General features: G+C 43.7%; 1 protein-coding gene across 1 annotated transcript in view; it reads right to left on the bottom strand.

Annotated features, from left to right (window-relative positions):
- TNFSF11 (TNF superfamily member 11) overlaps window positions 1-4,779 on the bottom strand; it is a 42,856-nt gene extending 38,077 nt beyond the window's left edge. The window contains exon 1 of the mRNA XM_069601249.1: window positions 4,406-4,779. Coding sequence (XP_069457350.1) covers window positions 4,406-4,621 — 216 coding nt within the window. The 5' untranslated portion in view covers window positions 4,622-4,779. The remainder of the gene's footprint in view (window positions 1-4,405) is intronic.
- Between the last annotated feature and the right edge of the window lie 19,720 nt (window positions 4,780-24,499).

The raw sequence follows: 24,499 nt of genomic DNA, 5'->3' as shown, positions 1-24,499 counted from the left end.
CTTATTTACTTCAGTTAGAATGATCCATCCATGTTGCTGTAAATGCCATCGTTTCGTTCTTTTTATGGCTGGGTACTATTCCGTTATCTATGTGTACCCTATCTTCTTAATCTAGTCATCTGTCAGTGGACATGTGTTTCCCTGTCTCGGCTGATGTGAACATGCCGCTGTGAACACAGTGGTGCAAGTGTCTTAGGAACTTATTTTTCATCTACAACCAAATGTCTTTGTTAGTCCGCTGCCCTTGCAACTCTCCGTGCCTGCAAATGCAGACCAGGAGAAAGGGCAGAGCAGAGGTGCAGGGGTGCAGGGCCAGCCACGTGCGTGCATGCCAAGTTGCTTCAGTCATGTCTGACTCTCTGCACCCCATGGATAGTGGTCCACCAGGCTCCCCTCTCCACAGCATTCTCCACGCAAGTATACTGAAGTGAGTTGTCATGCCCTTCTCCAGGGGGTCTTGCCCACCCAGGGATTGAACCAAGGTCTCCTGCACAGCCTACAGATGCTTCACTGTCTGAGCCACCAGGGAACCCCCAAATCACAGTAAACTGACTTACAGATGAATTCACTGTACCTAGAAATGACTGAAAATATTAAGTGAATCTTGAATATCTGATTTAAACTGGACTTCAAAAACACATTTATCAGATGGTGCGGTTCACATGAAAGTAACTCAGTCTGAAAGCTTCCTTGAAACTTCATCGCTTGTAGGGTTAAATGAGGCAGGATGCTTGCCATCTGCCGACAGCCCACACACCTCCACATCAGACTTTTGGTAGTGACAGCTCTCCTTCTTGGGTAAAGAACAGCCCAGGGAGGTTGGTGTGCATGCTGGGGGTTTGGGGAAAAGTTAAAAGGGAAGAGAGACTGAGTTTTCTGAAACACTTATCTTACTGCTAAGTTCTAAACTTGAATATGGTTATATGGATGTTGTGTGTATGTGTGTTTAAATACACACCAATATTTAAAAGCAACTTTTTGGAAGGGATTTTTTTCTTTGTAAACCAAAGTATGAATGCTATGTAGTAAATATATAGCATAAACCACATGCTGTTTTTCCTTTGGCAAGGTTGGTGGGGGGAAAGCCAATCTACGCTGGATCTAGTACTTTCTTTCTTTGTTTTTTTCTTAATTTAGGCACAAGCAATCTGCAAACATTCGGGAGGCAGATTCATTTTTAACTATTCAAACATGAGTTAAGAAAGGGAAACTTGTTTTAAGTCAGTATAATTTTTTTTTTTTTACATTATTTGGGGATATTTTTCTAAATGCATTTAAAACTAAATTGAACTTTTTTTTTTTCCTTAACTTTTTTAACGGGGTATAGCCAATTAACAATGTTGTGATTCTTGAGGATTTTCAAGACTTCCCTCTCTCGCTTTTAAACAAAAACAATAAAACTGGCTCCGTTTTCTTTTCTTTTTTACTATAAACTGCAAATATGTTACCTGGTATTAGATGATTTCATTCTAACTCAAATGCATTCAGGAATTCCAAGTAAGTGACCCACAAACTGAGTGGAAATCAAAAATCTATCTCTTACTTGGTACCAAGTTCTCATCCAAAGGAACTGATGTAAGTGAAAATGTTCAACTGGTGTCAGGTCAAACTGGGTCTATTCTCTCAGCTAGAACTTTCAAAGAAGGCTTCCAGCAAATGCAAAAGTGTAAAGAACTGTAAACTGAACCTACAGGTACTGACCACGGGGTTTCAACAGTTACCGGTGCATCTGGTTTCATCTAAAAGCATCCATGTTATTATTTTGAAACAAATTCCAAACATTCTATTTCATCTGGAACTTCTTCTGAATGTATCTCCTTTAGATATCATCCTCAGCAAAACCTAACCACATCTAGTGGGGTATTCCTATGAAAACATTGCTCCAAATATTGCTTCTTTACTGACGAAGGCCACTTAAAAAAAAAAATGCAGCCCAAAGCTGGGTTCAGCATAATGACTAATACATTTTGCATAAATTTTGGAGAATCCCAATCTTCATGACATCTAGGAAAAATGTACGCAGAAATTCGATGACATTAAATTCTCCAGATGAAATTTTTCTAGTCAGGCTTACTAACTTACATGTGGACTTTGGAAAAAATAGTTGAAAGTTTTCACTGTTATCCATGTGACGTCAAGACTGCTAAACGATCATGAGAAGGCTAGACTTCTCAGCCCACCAGATCATTAATACTGGGACTCCCTACAAAGAAGTCAAACAATTTCTTCAACAGCCCAGCAAGTCATTCTTTTTGAAATGGTCACATTTCCATGGTTCCTGTCAATGTAAGCTGTTCCTGGTCCCTACAATCCATTCATCCCCTAGCTCTTTCGGTGCTGAATACTCACTTCACAATTCCTGCTATGAAAATGCCATAATGCTAAGGTGTTAGAAGAGATAAAAGAGGAAGAAGTACTGGGGCTTTCCTGGTGGCCTAGTGGTTAAGACACCGCCCTTCCAGTGCAGGGGAGGTGGGTTTGATTCCTGGTGAGGGAACTAAGAACTCACAGGCCCCAGGACCGAGAAGTAAAAATTAATCAATTAATTAGTTAAATTTGAAAAGAGGGAACGACTGCATCTCCTGCCTCTTTTCTCGATGCTTCTCTCTTATTTGACTAGGAATTTAGAGTCTTTTGTTATAGTCCCCATCATTACCTGGCACCATGCATGCAGTTCAGTAGGTGGGCACTGTATGTTGACTAAATGATTCTTAACTCGTATTCCACACCATTGAATGGTGCCATGTGCAGTGCAGGCACTCAGTATATAAGTATTAAATGGGGGAGGGGGCAGGACCATATACCGGATGAGAAAATGGATAAATCAGTCATTCTTGGCTGCAGCACAGTCCAATGAAAGAAACATGTTTCATCACTTTCATATAGATTTATGTAATCTAAGAGACCCTGATGCTGGGAAAGATTGAGGGCATGAGGAGAAGAGGGGCGGAGTGTGACAGAGAATGAGATGGTTGGATGGCATCACTGACTCGATGGACATGAGTGTGAGCTAACTCTGGGAGGGAGACAGTGAAGGACAGGGAAGCCTGGCCTGCTGCAGTCCATGGGGTCGCAAAGAGTGGGACAGGACTGAGAGACTGAACACCAAACTACTTGAAAGTCGTAGTTTCTGAAAAACTTTCTCAATAGGAAAATATTTTTATTAACACACAAATACAAATATAAAATACTGTGCATAGTATATCTACTTCTGTCTCAGTTCACAAACTAGTTCTACAAAACGCAAATTAGTGGATACTGAATACTTAGCAAAAAGTCTGTGATGACAAGTTCAGGACTCTGGCACATGTCAAAAACCTGTACAACCCAGGCATTGCCATGTCTCATGCATCCAATTTAGTTTAGTAATCACCTTTGAATCTGAAAACCAATGAAGTCCAAACCCAACTCTTTTTTCCCATTAAAAAAAAAAAAGTGCACAGTCAGCCCCCCACTTCCTTTGAGAAAGAGTTTACAGCACCAGACAGGAATATTTGAATGAACCCAAGCAACTGCACAGCAATTTCCAAGAAAACACAAACCACCAGAAAGCATAATGTTACGAATTTACCCCTTCCTCTCTACTATCTCTCCCCAGTCCCTAGCCGGTTTCCCTATCTTTGAAAAGCTTGGTTATTTGCTAGATCGTCGCCAGGCTGTGCCAGGGCAGAGAACTTCACCACCTCCACCCGTCTCGCTTCCTTCCTCCGCCCACCTTCATGGGCAGGCACGTGGGCCCTTCTCTCTTCTTTCACCCCGAGCGAGAGGAGCCCGGCTTCTAAGACTAGGCGTCCCTGGCCGCGCTGCGTCTTTTGGTCCGTCTGGTGCCTTGGGCATCGCCACCCGATGCTCCAGAGGCTGCGGGCAGCGCACGCACTGCGACCTTCGGCTCCGCGCGCACCTTGGCACCGTGCAAAGCAACCAGCCCCAGGACCCCACAATCTCCGGGGGGTGGGTGGGAAGGGAAACGGTCGGTGACGCCTAACTGGAGACGCTCCATTTTGTTCCTAAGTGAACATCAATAAGTTCATTCTTTGCTCCAAGGAGGATACAGAAGGGGAGAAAAGGGCGTAATCGTTTCCAAAAGAGGCGAGCGACCAATGCGGTCTCGCCGGGGGAAATTCAAACGCACCACGCCGGGCGAGCCCAGCCTCAGCGCATCAGCCGGGCCGGGCTGCGCGCGCGGGGACCGAGGCCAGCGCTCCGGGCCCCGCGCCCGGCCGCCCCGCAGTCACGCGCTCTCTTTTGAGTCGCTTTCCCCTCCGGAATATGCAAGCTCCGGGGAAGCCCGGCTTGTGGGCACCAAACATTCCTACCGCTGCCAAGTGCTGCCACCGCCTGCCAAGTGCTGGCGGGTCGAGGTGGGCGCGCCCCACCCGCACGCGCCTGTGGGGCGAGCACTCACCTGCGCTCGGAAGTAGAGGAACAGGGCGACGCTGCACACGACCTGGCCCAGCCCCAGCCCCAGGAGAGCCACGAACGTGGAGCGGGAGGCGGCGGCGGCCGCGGGGGCTGCGGGCGGCGGCGGGGCGTGCAGCGGGCCCTCGTGCGGGGCGCCCGCGCCGCCCATCTCCTCGGAGCCGCGCAGGTACTTGGTGTAGTCTCGGCTGGCGCGGCGCATGGCGCTCGGCCCCCTGGCTCGGGCGCTCGCCTCCCTCCCGGGCTGGGCGGCCGCGCCCTCAAGTCCGAAGGCGGCGCGGAGCCGGCGCGCGGCCAGGCGGGCCTCGACGCGGGGCGCTCAGAACCCGGCGCTGCTCCGGGGGCGCGCGGACCAGCGGGGAGGGCTCCCGGCCGCCCCAACTCTTATAAACCGCCTCGGGAGGGCTGGCCCCGCGAGCCAACCCGCCCCGGGCGAAACTGCCTCTTCCACTCCCACCCCGGGCTCCCCTTCCTTTCGCCCTCCCTCCCTGCCTCTCTCACTCAAAGGCCTCCTCCCTCCCCGTCGGGGCCCTCGGGGGTGGAGGCTGTGGGTTGGCCCAGCGGTTCCCAGACACCACTTGCCCGCCATCTGAAGCTCGAGGAGATGGGCTTTCTGAAAGTCCAAGAGCTGGGTAGGGGGAGAGGTGAGGCAATGCCTTGGTCAAGGATGAAGGTGACGTTACAGGCGTTCCTGAGTCAGTCGGCATCCCTGAGCCTCAGTTTCCCCTACAGGATTTAAAAAGTCAGACTTGGTGATGTCTGAAGGCCCTTCTTGTGTGTCTCACCTCCTCTTCCCTCCCACGACCCCCCCCCCCCCCATTTTTTTCTGCAGGAAGCATCCTCAGGAATACTGAGGGTGCAGCCTCTAGCATACAGGTTCCAAATATAGATTCTGATTATGTATTTTGGCAAGCTTAGAAAACCAGAACCCTCTTCCCCAAACCCTGGTTTCTGCACCCTCAAAGTGGCTTTAAATGAGGCAGATTTTGAATGTGGCAGCAGGAAGCTTATAGAAACCAAGTCAGACTTTAAAAAAAAGAAAGAAAGAAAGAAGACAGAAATGGTACAGACAGAGGATCCAGTAAGGTCACATACAGGACCATAGATGTTAAAAGAGTTGGGTCATATGGCATTGCTACCGCTTGGCAGTTATTTTCTGTCCTAAAAATAAGAGTATACACTGGGAGGTGGGCCACCCAGGAGGGCCCATCCTGCTGCCAATCAGGAAAGGAGAATGCTACACAAAGCTGAGGTGGCCTTAAATGTTGGGTTTCCTTGCTAAGGAAAACTTTCTAGGGCTTTTCAAAAGTCTCTCTTCAGAATTGTACCCTTGGCGAGAAAATGAAAATAGGAACATTGCTCACAGAATTTGATACTGTTTCAGTAGGAGAGGATGGAGGTGCCGGCCAATGAAAACACAGCTAAGAAGTTCGGATGTTTTCGCTTTGTGTCCGTATGTTTTCAGTGTGTGTCCTCTTTCTGCATAGTTCTCGAAAGGATGCTTCCAAGAGGGGAGAGTTTTCACAATGGCACATCTCTGAGTCGTCGAAGTTTGTGTTCTCGGTTGAACACTTAGAGCTCATCATGCTTTGAAGAAGAGCAACCAGGATGGGTTAAAAAGGACCCAAACAAATGAAATGATCTGTTCCGATTCAGATCAAACCCAGGGCTCTGTGACAACCTAGAGGGTTGGGATGGGGGGGAGGTGGGAGGGAGGTTCAAGAGGGAGGGGACGTATGTATACCCATGGCTCATTCATGTTGATGTATGGCAGAGACCAACACAATATTGTAAAGTAATTGTCCTCCAATTAAAAATAAGTAAATTTTTAAAATTGCGTTTAGCATGTATACGTGTATGCATCTCAAGTTTGATGGGGGAAACGGGAGAAGAGCTTTCAAACTCCAGTAGAGAAACAGCAAACATAGGCCTCCTTCTTGAGGTCCTGGCTTTCTTCCCACTTTTTGTTTGTTCACTTTGGGAAATCAGGGTTGTTTTCCCTCTCTTCCTCTTCATTATTTTTCTTCTTTGGGGAGACAATTCTATATTTCATCCTTTTTACAAATCTTTATTGAGTTCAAAGATTTTTTAAATGTATGACAACTACTAAGCCCACGGTGATTTTCATATATAGCCCTATCCATTCTTTTTCAGTGCTTTTTAAAATATTTCTTTCTTCCTTTTTGGCTGCCTCAGGTCTGTTAGTTGGGGCATGTGAGATTTTTCATTGCCGTGCTGGCTCAGTCGTTACGGTGTGCAGGCTTAGATGCCCTGGGCGTGTGGGATCTTAGGTTCCGGGCCGGGGATGGAACCTGTGTCCACTGCAGTGGAAGGCAGATTCTTAACCACTGGAGCACCAGGGAAGTCCCATTTTTCAATGCTTTATACAAGTCTTTTATTCCTTGGCATCTTACTCTTCAGATTACAAGGAGTTCCCTCAACTCTCTGAATCGCGTTTGGCCCAAACTTCCCTGGTGGCTCAGCGGTAAGGAATTTGCCTACCAATGCAGGAGACTCGGGTTCAGTCCCTGGGTTGGCAAGATCCCCTGGAGGAGGAAATGGCAACCCACTCTGGTAATCTTGCATGGGAAATCCCATGGAGAGAGGAGTCTGGAGGGCTACAGTCCATGGGGTCACAAAAGAGTTGGACATGATCGAGCGACTAAAAAGCAACAAATGCTTGACCCAGTAGCTTCATGCACAGGCCCGTAAATTACATTCCTACGGAATTCTTCACGTGCCACTCTTACCTGCATGGCAGTTATTTTCCTTTCTTATCCCAAAGATGCCATCCCACAGTGTTCCCACATCCACAGGCTGGATTGGAAACCCCACCGTCAGTCCACGTGTTGCTTCTTCAGTGGTAATGAAACTTTCTGACCTATTCATTTATTTGTTCATTTGGCAACATTCCACTCCCTAATTATTTGACATTCGCCTAATAAATGGGGTGGTCCCATGGTTGACTTCGTTTGGAAAATTCTGCATTAAACAAAATTACAGTAGTTGCTTTTTGTTTAACACAGATCTTATCGGTGACATTAATGTACACATGCATTTTGTAAAAATCTCCAACAAAGGGATTTGGAATTCTCTGTTTTCCAAAGAGTTCTCATCTTTTTTCCAGGGGGAGGGAGGCTTCACATACCAAGGGTTTAAGAAACAAAGCTGGGTTAAAAAAAAAAAAAAAAAAGATGAGAAGCATCTATAGGACAGGAAACAAAAATGGCCTGAGTGTCAGTAAAATAGTCAGTAGCAGGGGAACTGAGAGGGACTAAAGGAACAGGAGGGACCTGAACAAGACCACGGAGGATACTAAAGATTGTGTCAAACTGGAGAAAAGCATCCAGATCCATTTATTTTTATTAAGTCTATATTGGAGTATAGTTGATTGACAATGCTGTGTTAGTTTTAGGTGTACAGCAAAATGATTCAGTTATACATCCACATGTCTCTGTTCTTTTTCAAATTCCTTTCCCACTTAGGTTATTGCAGGGTATCAAGCAGAGTTCTTTGCGCTGTACAGTACAAATCCTTCTTAAAGCATCGTGCTGGCTGTCCAAGTTATTGCCACAGACCTGCAGTTTCCTGTTCTTGCCGGGGCCTCTTGGAGCGCCCTTAAACCCCACTGGCCCATCAGTGAACTCTCAGGCTGCTTACCGTGTCTCAGATCATCTTCTGGTTCCTGCTTCCTTCCTGCTGCATGTTTTCCCCTCCGGCCTCACATTTTATGCCCCAGCAACACAGGACTGCTTGCACCCTCGCATGTTCTTGCCTTTATGCGTGCTCAGTCCCTCAGTCAAGCCTGACTCTTTGCAACCCCATGGACTGCAGCCCGCCAGGCTCCTCTGACCTTGGGATTCTCCAGGCAAGAATACTGGAATGGGTTGCCATTTCCTCCTCCAGGGGATCTTCCCGACCCAGGGATCCAACCTGCATCTCCTGCGCTGGCAGGCGAATTCTGTACCACTGAGCCACGTGGAAAGCCCCTCATACCTTTATACCTTTCACTCTTTCAAAGTCATCTGCCAGGATTGATCTGCCCTGACTTTTTCGCCTGATTATTGCCTTATTTTCAAGTGTTCAGTTAAGGTCCCTTGTCCTTATGAAGCTTTTCCTGCTAGCCCCCCACCCCCAGGCTGAGCGCTACTTCTGATTCTTTATGACACAATGTGAATATGTTCATCATAGTTGTGAAACTTCTTTTTATGATCTTACGTTTTCTTCTCTGTCTCTGTCTCACCCACTAGACTGCAGGCTGCCTGAGGGAAGTCACGACCTTTGTATTCCTTCTGCCTTCCCACAGTGCTTCATGAAGGTTTGTGGAATGAATGAATAAATAAAAGAATATAATATGTTTCTGACATTCCTATAACGGAGGGCTGAGCTAGGGAGAACACTAAGTGTTAAACAGGAAACTGCCCAAATAACATCACTCTCTATACAGAAAACCTAATTTAACTGGGGAAACACACAGCAAATGTAAGGGTCTATCATACCTGGACAATAAGGAGGCATACATATAGAAATTGTAATGCTGATTTTGTAAAATTTTAATATCAAGCTTGTAGAACTTAAGAAAATTTGAACTTGGTTGACTTTCAGTTTTATGTAATTATCTATACTGTAGCAGCTTTCAAACATTTTGGTCTCAGAATTTGTTTACTTTCTTACAATGGAAACTTCTAAAAGCATTTTTTTTTTATTGTGGGCTGTAGCTGTCAATATTCACCATATTAAAAATTCAGAGAAGTGTCTACTTATTTGTGGTAACAATATATAGCATTATTTATGAAATATGTATTACTTTCAAAATAAAAATAAAGGTAAATAGGATTGTTTAGCTTGCAAATCTCTTTAATAGAAGACAACTGTATTTTCTTAAGTGCTTCTATACTCTGATGTGGCATGTTTTTTTCCTCAACGTGTATGAAGAAAATACAGCCTCATACAAACATATGGTTCAAAAAAAGAGGAAGATTTTAGTTGCTTTTCCTGATACAATTATACAAGGTGTTTTCCTTTTCTACTACCACCAAACTCAACAACTGGTCACTTCTTGGCCATTATCTGTACTATGGAAACTAAAACCAGTGAAATTTTCCTCCTCTGTTTCAAGGCTATCTTTATTTCTATTTTTATTTGAATAAATCTTTTACCCAGGAATGACTTTGTAACATCAGGCATTGGTCATTTGGAAAATATTCATTCACTGAGTTCCACAGATTTTCTAATTATTGACCTATTTCATTATACAATATAAAAAAACCTGCATTCACTAATATCACCACTGATTTTATCAGAAAAGTCTTTAGTATTGGGAAGCTGTTAAGTTCAGAGAGGCAAATAGGAGTTTTTTGAAATTCTAATTTGTCCTTGAAAGCTTGCATTATCTTGGCAAAAAATACTGCCAATTGCTTTTCTTAGATTGACAGGCTCACTTTATTCATTTTTCAGACAATATCTGCCAGATACCCAAGTCTGAAAAGCATAATGTTTGCCATTAATTCATCTGGCAACTCGAACCAATCACTTGAGTGCTTTTTCTCACGACAGTCATACTTAGTTATGTAGCAGAAGTGCTTAACGGCATACATCCCATTTTGTTCCATGTAATATAAAAAGGGTATGTATTCAAGTATTAGGACAGTAAAAATAATAGTTTTTACTCCATCAAGGATATTCTTAAGTGAAACTTAAGTCAAAAAAAAAACAACAACAACAACTCTGAAGTGTGTAGCAGTGAAGAACACATGATTGCTAAGCCACTTTCACATCAACTGTACTGATTTATGCTATGGTACCATCATCTTACCCATCAATGCAAATGCCTACCGAGTAGAAAAGCAAATTATGATCTTAGCAATACTATAAAGATAGCTTAGATCTTGAGGAGCCCTTCAAAAGGTCTCGGAGACCTCAGAAATCTGAGGACCACTAATCTGAGGACACTTAGAGAACCACTAATCTGTTGGATGGAGGCACACCTTGGCACTTTGTACACAGTACAGCCTAGTTCTGTTAGATATGGCAAACACTTGATCAAAGGTCATGGAGACATTTTTTAAATATGTAAGACAGAAAATAGAACTTGATGACTGAACATGGAAGGTGGCTTGCAGGAGTATTGGCTGGGGTAGCAGGGTGGATGTGCCCTAAACCCAGAATATAAAGCATATAAAAAGTTTTAGTGATGAAGTCAAACATTGTGAATCTTTTCTCTTTTTTTTTGTTGTAATGTGCAGACCAGGGATTGAACCTGGGCCAAGGCAGTAAAAGTCCAGAATCGTAACTGCTGGGTCACCAGGGAATTCCCAAGTCACTGTGAATCTTAAAGAAAGAGAACACAAGAGAAAAATTAGGTGTTAGGTTGATTGGGGCAAAAAGAAATGGTGAGTTTTATTTTGGACGAGCTCTTCTTCTCCCCTGAGCATCCCTGACTCTTCTGATCTCAGGTCCAAGCTGTTTCAATGGTTCTCTGAGGACCCATTGAAATCCCCTGTCTGGGTCTGACCTCCCTAAAAATCTAACCTATCATTTCCATTACCCTTTATAAGCAATCTGTTCGCATCACGTTCCCTTGTGATAACAAATGAACTAATAAACTGTAACAAGTTAACATTGATATGTGTAGAAAGGCGGTTGAATTAAGCTCTAATGTTTGCATTCAGTCATGAAACTTACTGCTATATCCCTAAAGGAGTGCATTTCTTTTCTTTTTTTCTTTTCTTTTTTTTTTTTTTTTGGCTGCACTGGGTCTCTCGCTGCTGTGCGTGGGCTTTCTCTAACTGCGAGGAGCGGCCCTACTCTCTGCTTGCGGTGCACAGGGTTCTCATTGCAGTGGCTCCTCTTGTCTGCTGAGCACCGGCTCTCGAGTGTGCAGCGTTCAGTAGTTATGGCTGACTTGGCTTAGTTTTCTCTCAGCAGGTGGAATCTTCCCCGACCAGGGATCAAACCCGTGTCCCCTGCATCGGCAGGTGAATTCCCATGCGCTGCGCCACCAGGAAAGTCCACGAGTACATTTCTAATGGTAAATTATGAGACTCTAGAGAATCTTGAATGGTAAAGTGGAGGTGAAAAAAAATCTTGACCGTGTACGAAGGAAGTATACCTGCCTGCAGCGGTGTGTCAGCTTGATGCACAATGCTGGAACTATCTATAGAAATTTTACCTCCAGCTCTTTAGGAAGCAAGTGTTTGATAGGGCTTTTTAAAACAAGTTTTTGTTGAAGTATAGTTGATTTATAATGTGTTACTTTCTTCTCTATAACAAAGTGACTGAGATCTATCTATCTATCTATCTATCTGTTCTTTTTCATATTCTTTTCCATTAAGATTTCTCACAGGATATTGAATACATTTCCCTGTGCTGTGCAATGGGAACTTGTCGTTTGTGTTTGATAGGTTTTTAACTAATTAACATCATCTCAGACTTATTCTTAAGATGAAATCATCTGAAGTATTAGACTTCTTAACTAAAGTTTTGGGAAATACGAGAATTAATCAAAGGGATTGTAGCTGTTTCTGAAAACATCATCAAATGGGATTAATGATAGTGAAGAACCTTACTGTATTTATCTCCTAAATGTTTTCTGAATCTTTCCCCTCTTCAGTTTTGCTCAGAAAGTAATTATTTTTTCTCCTTTCCTCCCCTTTGGAAATCCTGTTTTCACTATATTGGGTCTCTCAGGTGAATCTCTCATGATCGCTTGTAATGATCTCATGATAATTTAACTTGTAATATTCTTTTGTTTTATTTTTACTTCTCATCATGAATATGTACTTTCATTTGATCGTCTAGGTCTTTGTTTTCATTTTTCAGCTGTTTCAATTCTATTCTTCAGGTCATTTGTTGGATTTTTAAATTCAGAATCAAATTTTATTTTAAGACGTCTTTTCTCCGTCTCCGATTGATCTTTTGCAACACTTTCCTGTGTCTCTTTAAGAATTCTCCTTACAACCATTTTTACATTCATCTCTACTCTGCAAGGCAGTTCTTTTGTTTACTTGGGCTGGCTTCTCTCTCAGTTTCTGAGGCCCGTGTGTATCGGTTATTGGAGGCGTCTTAGGCAATGGTGGACAGGCACAGGAAGCGGGGATGAAAGGGCAGCTGTACAGCTCAGGGAGCTCAGCTCGGTGCTCTGTGCTGACCTGAAGGGCTGAAACGGGCCAGGTCGGAAGGGAGGTTCAAGGGGGAGGGGATATCTGTATACATACGGCTGATTCCCTTTGTTGTACAGCAGAAACCAACACAACATTGGCAAGCAATTATGGCCCAGTTTTTTTTTTTTTTTTTTAAGGTGTTTTCTCACCAGGAGGCTGACTTAGGAAAGGCTGATGAGATTCAAGTAATTCCTAGTGTTTCAGGATGCATGGGTATCACCTGGCCAGTGTCTCTCAGTGAGCTATGGGATTCTTTTTTTAAGATTTTATAGAATCTATTAATTCTTAGATCTACACATTGCCATAAGTAATTTCGTCCAGAAATTAGCCCATGCTTTTCTGCTTCTCTACTGAGTCCTCGGGTTGTGAAATTTCAGGTAAACCTCCTGCATATTATCTGTTTCCTTGAGGGTCAGAGGGTGACAAAGGTATTTGCTGATGCTGCCATCTTCCCAAAATTATTTGTCTCTGAATCAGCCTTTCGTCATTTCTTGCCTCTCGTACTAAACTGGCTTCCCTGCTGTCCCTTTGCCACCAACCTGCTGCTCCTTAAGCCTGTTTCCAGAAGAATCTAATCACCATGTGCAGCTGCCTGTGTCATTCTCCCATCTGAAACTGGTCAGTGGCCTATGATCACTTCAGATAAAATCCGAGCTCTTTACAAACGCCTTCATCTTTTTCCCACTTGTACCTTTAGCCTCATCTCCCATCACTCTCTGCCTTGTACCTAAAGTTCTAGTTTTAGAACATAAAGGATAAGTTATAATTTCCCTATACACTGTGCTATGTATTTCAAACCCCTGCATTTTTTGTTCATGCTGATAATTATTCTTGCAACAAGCGCTTACTGAACACCAGCGATGAGTCTGGCACTGTGGTGGGCATAGGAGGTATGATGTTGTCCCCATAGAGCTTACATTCTAAGACAGGTGTCACAGTTGCATTGAAAGAACAGAAACCTAATAAATGCAAAAAGAAAAAAAAAAGTGCATTATCCCCCTTTCACTGCCTCCGTTGTTCCCCCTCCTCTGGCTAAATATTTATAATTCTCCCCCTCAGTTTCTACAACTAATGAGTACATCCCGTTGTCTTCTGACCACAGTCTGTCTCTGGCTAAAAGCCCTTTTTCAGATAGAGTCCTTTTATTTATTTAATGTTTTAATGCTATTTTTTAACTTTACTTTTAAAAGATATTTATTTATTTTTAATTGATTGATGAGGGTTTTATAATATCAGTTTGATTTCTGTCATACATCAACATGAATTAACCATAGGTGTACATATGTCCTCTCCCTCTTGAGTCTCCCTCCCACCTCCCATTCATTCCCACCCCTCTAGGTTGTTACAGGCTCCAGTGTGAGTTCCCTGAGTCATGCAGCAAATTCCCACTGGCTGGCTGTTTACATACGGTGGTGCAGATGCATCCATGCTGCTCTCTCCATTCACCTCACCCTTTCTCTCCTCTCCCCTGCCTTTGTCCATAAGTGTGTTCTCTATATCTGCGTGGATGGAGTCCATTTAATACCATCTTCCGATGGGCTCCCCTCTGATCGCCCACCTGGTACACAGGTGACGGCAAAAGCAGTAGAGAGAAGTGATGGGTTCCCGAGCCATTTAGGAAATGGAATGCATTGGATTTGGTGCCTGGCTGGCTGTGGACAGTGGGGAATAGGGACCAAGTCAAAGATATCCAGAGGTTTCTGCCTCCTGCAAGTGAGTGGTGCCATGCCTGTTGCTGTTTTTCTCATTCTTCTTCTTCTTCTTTCCTCCTGCCCTCCCCATCATCCCTCCTGCCCTCCCCCTCCTCTTCTCCTTTTGATATTATTCCTGTGAGTGCTTTGCAGCATCATTTATCAGCCAGGGAGATGGTCTGTCATCATCAGTCAGGACTGGAAGTAAGAGGACAGGCATGAAGAAAAAGCTGTCCCAAAGCCTATGCCCTGTATTTAGCGGCGGTAATTAGGAAATTTAGAAGAATCGTTGTTTCAGGTTCTTATCTTCAAACATAAATTCTGTGCATGTGAAAAGAAACAGAAGCATTGAAACAAGAAAATCTGCCTGTAGCACAGGACAGCCCACCGCAGTTAGAAATGATTGGTGAGAGCTGGGGAAGAGTTGGAAGAATGACTGAACAAGTGAGGATTGCACAGCAGAGTGGCTGCGGAGCTGCACAGCCAGTGAGCTTCGGGGGTGTGAGGGCCAGGGCCAGAACTCCAGGGCTGAGGGCAAGACCCTCATGGAAAGCTGGCTGTGTCAGTATGCCTTGCTTAATTAAGCTTAGACATTCTATGGAAATATTTCCATCAAGCTTGAGTTTTTCATTCTGATGATGTGGGAGCTGTAAAAAGACAACTTATTAACTTTTTATCTGGAAAATTCCTTCATTTTTCAATGGTGAAATATTTTTGAGAAAGAAAATCATTGAGAAATGTGTAAGATCAGTATTAGTAGTAAGTCATCTGTTTGGTCGTTCACGTTAGTATGTCCAAACCTAATTTTAAGTTGTTGTAAGCATACCATAGGACACAGAGCAGATGACTGCATAACCTCATTAAAAAAAAAAAAAAACTTTTTATAGGAGAATAGCCAATTAACAAATAATGTTGTCATAGTGTCAGGTGAACAGGGAAAGGATCAGCCATGCATACACATGTATCCATTCTCCCCCAAACTCCCCTCCCATCCAGGCTGCCACATAACATTGAACATATTTCCATGTGCTATATAGTAGGTCCTTGTTGATGCATAATCTCATTTTATTATTGGCATTTGTATTTGCATTTGACATTTTTTCTTCCTGTACACTACTGTAATGAAATTGTGTGAGGCATCTATAAAAGATATTAAGACGAATATGGACTTAATACTTTCAAAGAAAAAAAATAACATTGCTAAGGGCCTTGTACTGAATTATACCAGCCATTTTGGACTAGGGGAAATTCACAGAACAAAATCCAATGCCTTGTAAAGCAACTGTCTATTCTCAGAATTTTCAAGCCCAAAATAGACAGAGGATTGTTGCAGAATGGGTTCATCATCAGCTAGGCAGATGATCTAGGTCACCTTTAAAGTTGTTTCCAGTCTTGAGATATAAATGTAAAATCTTACCTGGCCTTTCCAGATGTCATAGGCTGCAGTTGGCAAAATGTTTTGAAGTGATAAATATTCCATATGAATCTGTATTTCTTTATTGTCTACACCAGTGCTGCCCAACAGAGCATTCTACCAGGATGCAAATTTCTTGATTTGTGTCATCCAATCCGGTAGCCATTAGGCAAGCATAGCTAGGGAGCATTTGAAGTGTGGCTAGTGCAACTGAGGAAATTAGTTTCCTCAGCCCTCAGCAGCCACTGAGATAGGTGGCTACCATATTGGAAAGTACAGGTCTATATTCACTTTTCTTTAACACTGACTTAGAAATGCTTCTTAGTATTTTGCATTTAAAACATCATTTCACAGAAACTCAGGATCACTATGACCAAATAACTCTAGAGCCAGCCCACATGAGTAGAGTTCTTGATGGAGTTGAGAAGAAAATTCAACTTGACTCCAGTTCCATAGGCTAGCACAGTGCCTGACACAGGGTAGCTGTCAAAAAACATCACGCAAATTTTCTTTGACTCCCTTGAGTCTCTGAATTCAAGCATCTCATTCACTCCATCCCATACGTTTCTTTTAAACAAAAGCACCAGTTTCTTATTTCATTTTTACTGCACCAAAAGTCCAAGGATAATAAAAGTTCAAGAACTTCATGAACCAACTCAGCCCATGAACTCAGAGATTAGTCAACAGCTTAAACAAACAAGTCTGGCCAGCTGGTCCTTGCTCTCTTTTACCGCAGTCTGGGACAGGGACAAAAGGCATTTTAGGAAAGGATTTGTGTTCCTTTCACCTCGTCACCCAACCCCCTGGCTCAGAACCCATCGCTTTTGCTCACAAAGCATTTGACTGATGATAAACAAGATGGCAGCTGGTCTTGGCGACCACTCCGGGCAACCCACCACGGCCCTCAGGAACGTCTCTCTCCAGGGGACCCTTGCACTTCTGTCACCCAGGGCCCCAGCCCAGTGAGATGTGGCGTGCCTTCCCACTCCTCCCCTCCAAGACCTGCAGCCACAGGCGGACGACTATCGCTACACGGGCTCTCACTTTCTTGTTGCTTAACGCCTAAGTGGGGCGGTTCTGCCACACCGAGAAGAGTTTAGACAAATAAACAGGATCAGGACACTCTATAATTAATGGGCTCCACCACACAGCCAAACTGCCCAGCTTCATAGTTTCAGACTATTTTGGATTCACCATAGAACTTTGCTTTTTCTGCAACTGCTCCATTTAGAAGGAGAGCAGGTCCCCGTCTAGGCTGGGGTTGAGTGGGTGGTTCACGCAGTGCCCTGTTGTAAGAGTGAAGTTTTGCATGCAATGTGCTTGCTGGTTGGTTTTCTCCACCCCTCTCCCACTAGTATAAAGAGTGGAGAACCCCAGACCTATAGACTCTAAAGACTGGGAAATACTCCTCAGCCAGAGTCTACCACAGCCGGAAATGAACAGGCTTTGTTATGGCTCGAATTGTATATCCTCCCAAATTTATATTTTTTTGAGATTAGAGCAGTAATTTTATTCAATTTGGACAACTCTTATGTCTTGGGATAAATAAAGATGTTTTCATTAAAAAAAGAAATCAATATTTCTAGGGCACTGTGCATCTACCCTAGCAAATTTACAAGTTGTTGTTCAGTCACTCTGAGTTGTGTCCCACTCTTTGCGACCCCATAGATTGTAGTATACCAGACCTCCCTGTCCTTCACCACCTCTTGGAATTTGTTCAAACTCATGTCCATCAAGTCGGTGATGCCATACAACCATCTCATCCTCTGTCGCCCCCTTCTCCTCCTGCCCTCAATCTTTCCCAGAATCAGGGTATTTTCCAAGAGTCTCTTATACATAAAAGCACCTTACTTAGAATGGAAGAGAATGCCACAGAAACCAAATTAAAATTCGTATTTTTTGAAGCTCTAAGCCCCAGTACTTCAAAATGTGCTCATGTTTAGAGATCAGGTCTGAAGAGAGGTAATTAAGTTAAAATGAAATTATTAGGGTGGGCCCTAATCTAATGTAACTGGGGTCCTTATAAAATGAGGCAATTTGGATACAAATACATACAAGGGGCAGATGGTGTGAAGCCAAAGCCGGAGGCCTGAAACAGATCCTTCCCTCACTGCCCTCGGGAGGAACCAACCCTCCTGACACCTTGATCTCAGACTTCTAGCCTCTGTAACTGTGAGAAAATGGATTTCTGTTGGTTAAGCCCCTAGTCCATGGTACCTTGCTACGCAGCCCCAGTAAATGATCACAGACGTCTTCTAGCTCCATCTCTGTATAGGGCCGTAGACTTCTTGGGAGGGATATGACCTCTTTACCGCCATCTTCCTTTTACTACCATGAACACACAGCCAGAAAAAACACAAAGGCACTCCTCTGCCCAAGATGGGAGCTGTTTTTCCTCCCCTGGAAACCTTTACCCAAAATGTCGCAAATCAGTGACAACAATTCATTTGCTTCTTCTCTCCCTTGGCTCCCTCTTTTCCCATTGCCTGGAATAAATTAGGAAGCATCTTCAGGATCCAGACTGTCCCCGGAGAGGCCAGGGAAGCTCTGAGGGGTCCCCAGCATCCAGGCCAATTCTCCCAAAGTTGGCTTTAGGAAAATGAAGACTGAGACGGGCTGCTTCCGGTCCAAGTGGTATTTTGTCAGGATCCATGGGAATAAAACTCCTGCTCCATAACACACCCTCTTCCATGTCCTGCCTCCAAATAATCGAAAGTATTAATGAAATGAATGATATTGCCTTTAACTTTATTCAGGAAATATGCATTTTCTTGCCCAAGTTTGTGATTCCATTTGTTATTTAGTGATGCCATATTGGACTTCCCTGGTGGTTCAGATGGTAAAGAATCTGCCTGCAGTGTGGGAGACCCAGGTTCCATCCCTGGCCAGGAAGACCCCCTGGAGGAGGGCATGGCTACCCACTCCAGTATTCTTGCCTGGAGAATCCCATGGACAGAGGAGCTTGGTGGGTTACAGTCCACAGGGTCACAAAGAGAGCTGGCCATATTTTGAGAACCTCAAAGGCAACTGAAAACCTTAGGAGATTCTCCGGTCCTCTTCTGATGCCTACCTATCCTAGTCTGGGTCTATATCCCTGAGAAAGCTGGACCTCAGGGTTTGAGAGTAGAGATCATAGCCAATTGCAAGGTAAAAAGAACCATTCAGCTTAAGCAGTTTCTGGCTTTGTTATCTAAGCTGTCATCTAATCCATTAGCACCTCGCACTGCACAATGCATAGGAAGCCTTGGAAGAAGTAGATGAACTCAGCCTTCAAGGGTTCCACCATCTATCAGTTCAGTTCAGTTCAGTCGCTCAGTCGTGTCCAGCTCTTTGCAACCCCATGAACTGCAGCACGCCAGGCCTCCCTGTCCATCACCAACTCCCGGAGTTCACCCAAACTCATGTCCATCGAGTCAGTGATGCCATCCAGCCATCTCATCCTCTGTCGTCCCCTTCTCCTCCTACCCGAAATCCCTCCCAGCATCAGAGTCTTTTCCAATGAATGAGGTGGCCAAAGTACTGGAGTTTCAGCTTTAGCATCAGTCCTTCCAAAGAACACCCAGGACTGATCTCCTTTAGAATGGACTGGTTGGATCTCCTTGCAGTCCAAGGGACTCTCAAGAGTCTTCTCCAACACCACAGTTCAAAAGCATCAATGCTTCGGCTAACAGGGCTTTATACTGAAAGGGGACTTGAATGGAGAGAAGTGGTAAACAACAGAGAACTTACAAACAGCTATGTCCTTGGGATAAATTTTCAAGCCATGTCAGTAGTAAAGCACTTGCCAGAAAAACTGTGGTCAAGAGAAAAAACATGATCATTGCATGCTTAAATTTAACAGATATTTAAGACACAAGAGGTATCAGTGACCTAGACTGCCCACACTTCAGATTCACTAAACTTTCAGGGAGAAAAGTAGGCATCCTTTTTCCATAACTTTCGGGGGCAAGTAGCCACGCATTTTACCCAAGGATCTCATTTCAAGTATTTAAAAGCATTTTCCATCAATATGTTCTCCTTGGTAGTTATCCCAATCCAGCACACTGTCATTTTAATACTTTCATTATAAATTTTTAATTTAAAAAGGTATATGCCCCTATATGAAAAAATATATTAAAATATTAAGGAGAAAGTAATCACTCATCATATCTCACTGGTGAAACTCATGTAAATAATTTGGCGTGTGACTATCTGTATATTCATATCAATATGTTTATATTATTTAGACTGCATTGTATGTGCATATGTGTGTCTTGTTTTGTCTTGATATTATTTTAAGTATTCCTTTTCACAAATAAATACATGCATGCTTGATTGCTTAATCATATCCAACTCTACAACCCCATGGACTGACTGTAACCCACCAGGCTCCTCTGTCCATGGGATTTCCCAGGCAAGAATACTGGAGTGGGTTGCCATTTCCTTTTCCAGCTGACCTTCCTAATGCAGGGATTTGAACCCATGTCTTCTGCGTCTCCTGTGTTGGCAGGCAGATTCTTTACCACTGAGCCTCTTGAAAGTGAAAGTGTTAGTTTCTAAGTTGTGTCCCACTCTTTGAGACTCCATGAACTGTAGCCCGCCAGGCTCATCCGTCCAAGGAATTTTCCGGACAAGAATACTGGAATGGGTTGCCATTTCCTTCCCCAGGGGATCTTCTCAACCCAGGGATCAAACCCAGGTCTCCGGCATTTCAGGCCGATTCTTTACTATCTGAGCTACCAGGGAAGCCCTTGGGATACTTGGGAAGCCCAAATAAATACTCTTCATAAATAAATGTTACTATGATAAGTAAAAGTTGGACCCTGTTCTTTTTGGCTGTCATGTTTAACATCCACAGCTATTTGGTGACACCAAAAATAAATCCTTAAGCTTTTGATTTTAAATTACAGATTATTTGTGCATCAAACAGACTCATCCTATGTCTAAAATCCACCTAATCCCTAAAGTCCTGGGGTTAGGGTCAGAGTAGGAAGAAGCAGTGTTCCAGAGATGGAATACGTGTTAAGTATATCACTTTCCTTTTTTTTTTTTTAAATTATGAATTGAGTAGTTTGTTCTTTAGGGACAGAAATTATCCATGACCACAAAGAAGTGCTCTATCATCCACTTTAATGATTACACCCTGTAATTTACATAGCCATTGCCCCTTGCTGGACTTTAAAATTGTTTCCAGCTTTTGGCTCTCATATGTCATGATGTCATGAACTTTACTAGGTATGGATCTTTTGCTGATTTCCATATTATATCTTTAGGCTATATTCCTAGAGAATTCTTAGATGAAAAGATAAAATTTTAAGACTCTCTAGGCTATAATTTATACTCTTGCAGCCAACATTATTTTCAAAGAGCATGATCTTTCATAATCTTACAGTGTGCCATTCAGCTTCCCCCCACCAGATCCAGTGACTTCAGTTTCTTTAAACATTAATCCCCTCTCAAAGAAGTGATAAGATTCTAGACTCCCAAGGAATATATAGTCTCTCTTAGACGCAGAAGCCTGCACACTTCAAGACTTTTCAACTATGTTGGAAAGCCTTTGGAGTCCATTCTCCCAAGAAATCATGAGATTCTCTCAAACATATTCTCTCCCCAGCCCTTGGAAGTTTGCCATCCCCATTTCAACAATAAAAAAGATAAAATAGACACCCTGACTATACCGACTAAATGAAAAATCTAGCATGATTGTATATAAATGTACAAATGAAGACAGCGGGACTGGATATTTTAAGTCTAGACTATATCGATTGGTGTGTTTGTGTCTATTCAGTTCAGTTCAGTTCAGTCACTCAGTCGTGTCCAACTCTTTGCAACCCTATGAACCGCAGCACGCCAGGCCTCTCTGTCCATCACCAACTCCCAGAGTTTACCCAAACTCATGTCCATTGAGTAGGTAATGCCATCCAACCATCTCATCCTCTGTCGTCCCCTTCTCCTCCTGCCCTCAATCTTTTCCAGCATCAGGGTCTTTTCCAATGAGTCAGTTCTTCACAGCAGATGGCCAATTGTGTCTATTAGTAGACATTTATTCAACATGAATGGACCTAGATATTGTCATACTGAGTGAAGTAAGTCAGACAGAGAGAAATATTGCATGATATTGCATTCAATATCACTTTTAAGTAGAATCTAAAAATAAATGATACAAATGAATTTACAGAAAGAGACTCACAGACTTAGAGAAGAACTTATGCTTACCAGAGGGGAAGGGACAGTTAGAGAATTGGGGATTGACATGTACACACCTCCATATTTAAAGTGGATAACCAACAAGGACTTAGTGTATAGCACAGGGAACTCGGCTCAATATTATGTGACAACCTAAACAGGAAAAGATTTTGAAAAAGAATAGATACATGTACATGTATAACTGAATCACTTTGCTGGACACCTGAAACTATCACCACATTGTCAATCAACTATATTCCAATATGAAATAAAAAGTTAAAAAATAGACATTCATTTATTATTCAACAAGCATGCACAAAGAATCTGATATGCATCAGGCATATATGTGGTAGACACTGGGATTGCAAATGGCAAAGAGCATAGACACAGCCTCCACCTACGTGGATTTAGTTTCTGTGGCTGAGGGAGTTTGTGTAAGAGGCGCCAAGAAGTCAGATGGGGAAGCCTTCCTGCTCAGCTGGGAGAGCCTGTGGACGACACAGTGCAGCCTGGCCTTTCAGCTGCCAGCCTGACCAGCCCGACTCTCAAGCCCTCCCACATCCTGAGAAGAGAATTCTCTGTGAGTTTAACTTCTCTGTGTTCAACATGCTGTTGAGTAGAGGCGATACAGAGAGCAAAGAGGCAACGGCTGGGATTTAATCGAAACCCCAGTCTGGAAAAGAGGAGAGCTGGCCCTCCCAGACCTTCCCCAGGCCCTGCATTCAATACTTCTGTGAAGGTGGAAGGTAAACAGGAAAACTCACCACCTCTCAGACTATGACCTGCTATCTGCAGGGCCAGAGCGGCAGGTTTCCTAGGCAAATAGAGCCTCCTCTGCGTGTATCTAGGGCAGGTTTTATTTGCAGAGCCACCGACAAAACCCTGGAGCTCTGGTGAGAGCCCAGACCGTCACGGACCCCAGATAGGCACTTAGTGCGTGTCCGTCAAGGGTGTCTTCTGTCTCTTGCTTTGCTGGTTCGTCTGTCTGTTTGTCTTCTCTCCAAATCTTTAGCAATTCAATAATAAACACCAGAAACCTAACTCCACTCAAAACATTCACGGAGGCCCTGCAACCATACTTAATGGCACTGGAGCGAAGGAAGTGGGGCTGGGGAAAGCAGGGTGTTGGTGGGTGTTCCCAGTTCCTACGGTCACGGTCGTGGCCACAGCCCTGAAACACACAATGTCGGGTTCTCAGCTAGCCCCCTCGGTGGCAAGAGCTGGGGGTTTCTGACCTCCTTTGGGGTTACGGATGCTGGTCTCCGTCTGCGTAAGCGAGTGGTCAGAGTCCTTAATTGCAAAGGGGAAGTGGTCAGAAAACACACTCTGTCCTGGTGAGACTGATAACTTGTAAGATACCTTGGGAGCACGCCAGGAAGTAACAATGAGGTTGTATGTGAAACTAAATACACATGCATCACTTGCTTACAATTTCCAAGATATTCTGGAAAGGGAAAAAAAAAAAAAAAAGCAGAAGGAAAGAAGTTTGAGATGGCATCCATAACAGAAGCCAGTAATATTCTCTGCTGCTTCCTGTCTCTGGTGAAGGGAACATTTTGAAATCATAACAGTGACCATTAAACCCAACACTGACTATGTTCTGGCTACTAGTCAGTGTACTTTCTCTTTATTGACTCAGTTAATAGGCCGTCATACTTTCCTTTAAAACAGTCCTCTGCCTCCACTTTACAGATAATGAAACTGAGGCCCAGAAAGTCAAAGATCCCTAAGATTTAGTTAGCGCTACCACCAGGATTTGTTCCCATGCAATTAACAATTATACCCAGCTACCGCTGAGAGCTTCCCAGGTGGTGCAGTGGTGAAGAATCAGCCTGCCGAAGCAGAAGACACAGGAGACTTAGGTTCGATCCCTGGGTCAAGAAGATCCCCTGGAGGAGGGCACGGCAACCCACTTCGGTATTCTTGCCTGGAGAATCCCTATGGACAGAGGAGCCTGGTGGGCTACAGTCAATGGCGTCACCAAGAGTCCAACACGACTGAGCAACTGAGCACGCACAAGCGCCATTGAGAACTGAATACTTGCCGTCAAGTTCAAAAGCAACATGTTGCAGGAAAAAGAGCCTTCGTTTTTGGTCACGCTGCTCATGAAATTGTTGCAGTTGTAATTGGTGTGATTTTGAACTGGACAGTCAGCCTCAATGAGGCCTGTGAGCTGGGAAAGAGATTTATTTTGTGCTCTCTTCTCATTTCTTAAGAAGAAAGCGACCTAGAGAAATGACATAGCCTTTGACCATATGCAGCCCCCACTCTGACACTGGATGTCATTTCTGTTTGGGGCCACCACATTACCTGAGTTGTCATTTTGTCACCTGACTTAAATGGAAGGAATCGTTGGGTGCATTGTACTACCAACTCCTGGAGTTCGAAGTAGTTAAGTCTAGGAACAAAAGAAAATGTTGTGAGTTGGTAGACAATGAACTTGAGACCGCAAGGCATACTTAGTGATCACAGGCCCATACTTTGTCTTCCAGGAAAAACACGAGAAAGAGTTTCTCTACCCTTGTGAGCTGGCTCTGTTTAAAATGAAAGCCAAGGGCAAGACTCCAGGGTTTTGCTTTTTGTTCCTGAAGGTTGGTGAAGTTTTTGGAGCTAGTTTAGAAGTCTTATGGAGATAACCTAGGAGACTA

The sequence above is a fragment of the Ovis canadensis genome, chromosome 10 (assembly GCF_042477335.2).
Source record: "Ovis canadensis isolate MfBH-ARS-UI-01 breed Bighorn chromosome 10, ARS-UI_OviCan_v2, whole genome shotgun sequence".
Classification (NCBI taxonomy): domain Eukaryota; kingdom Metazoa; phylum Chordata; class Mammalia; order Artiodactyla; family Bovidae; genus Ovis; species Ovis canadensis.
This window is presented reverse-complemented; position numbering and strand designations above follow the sequence as displayed.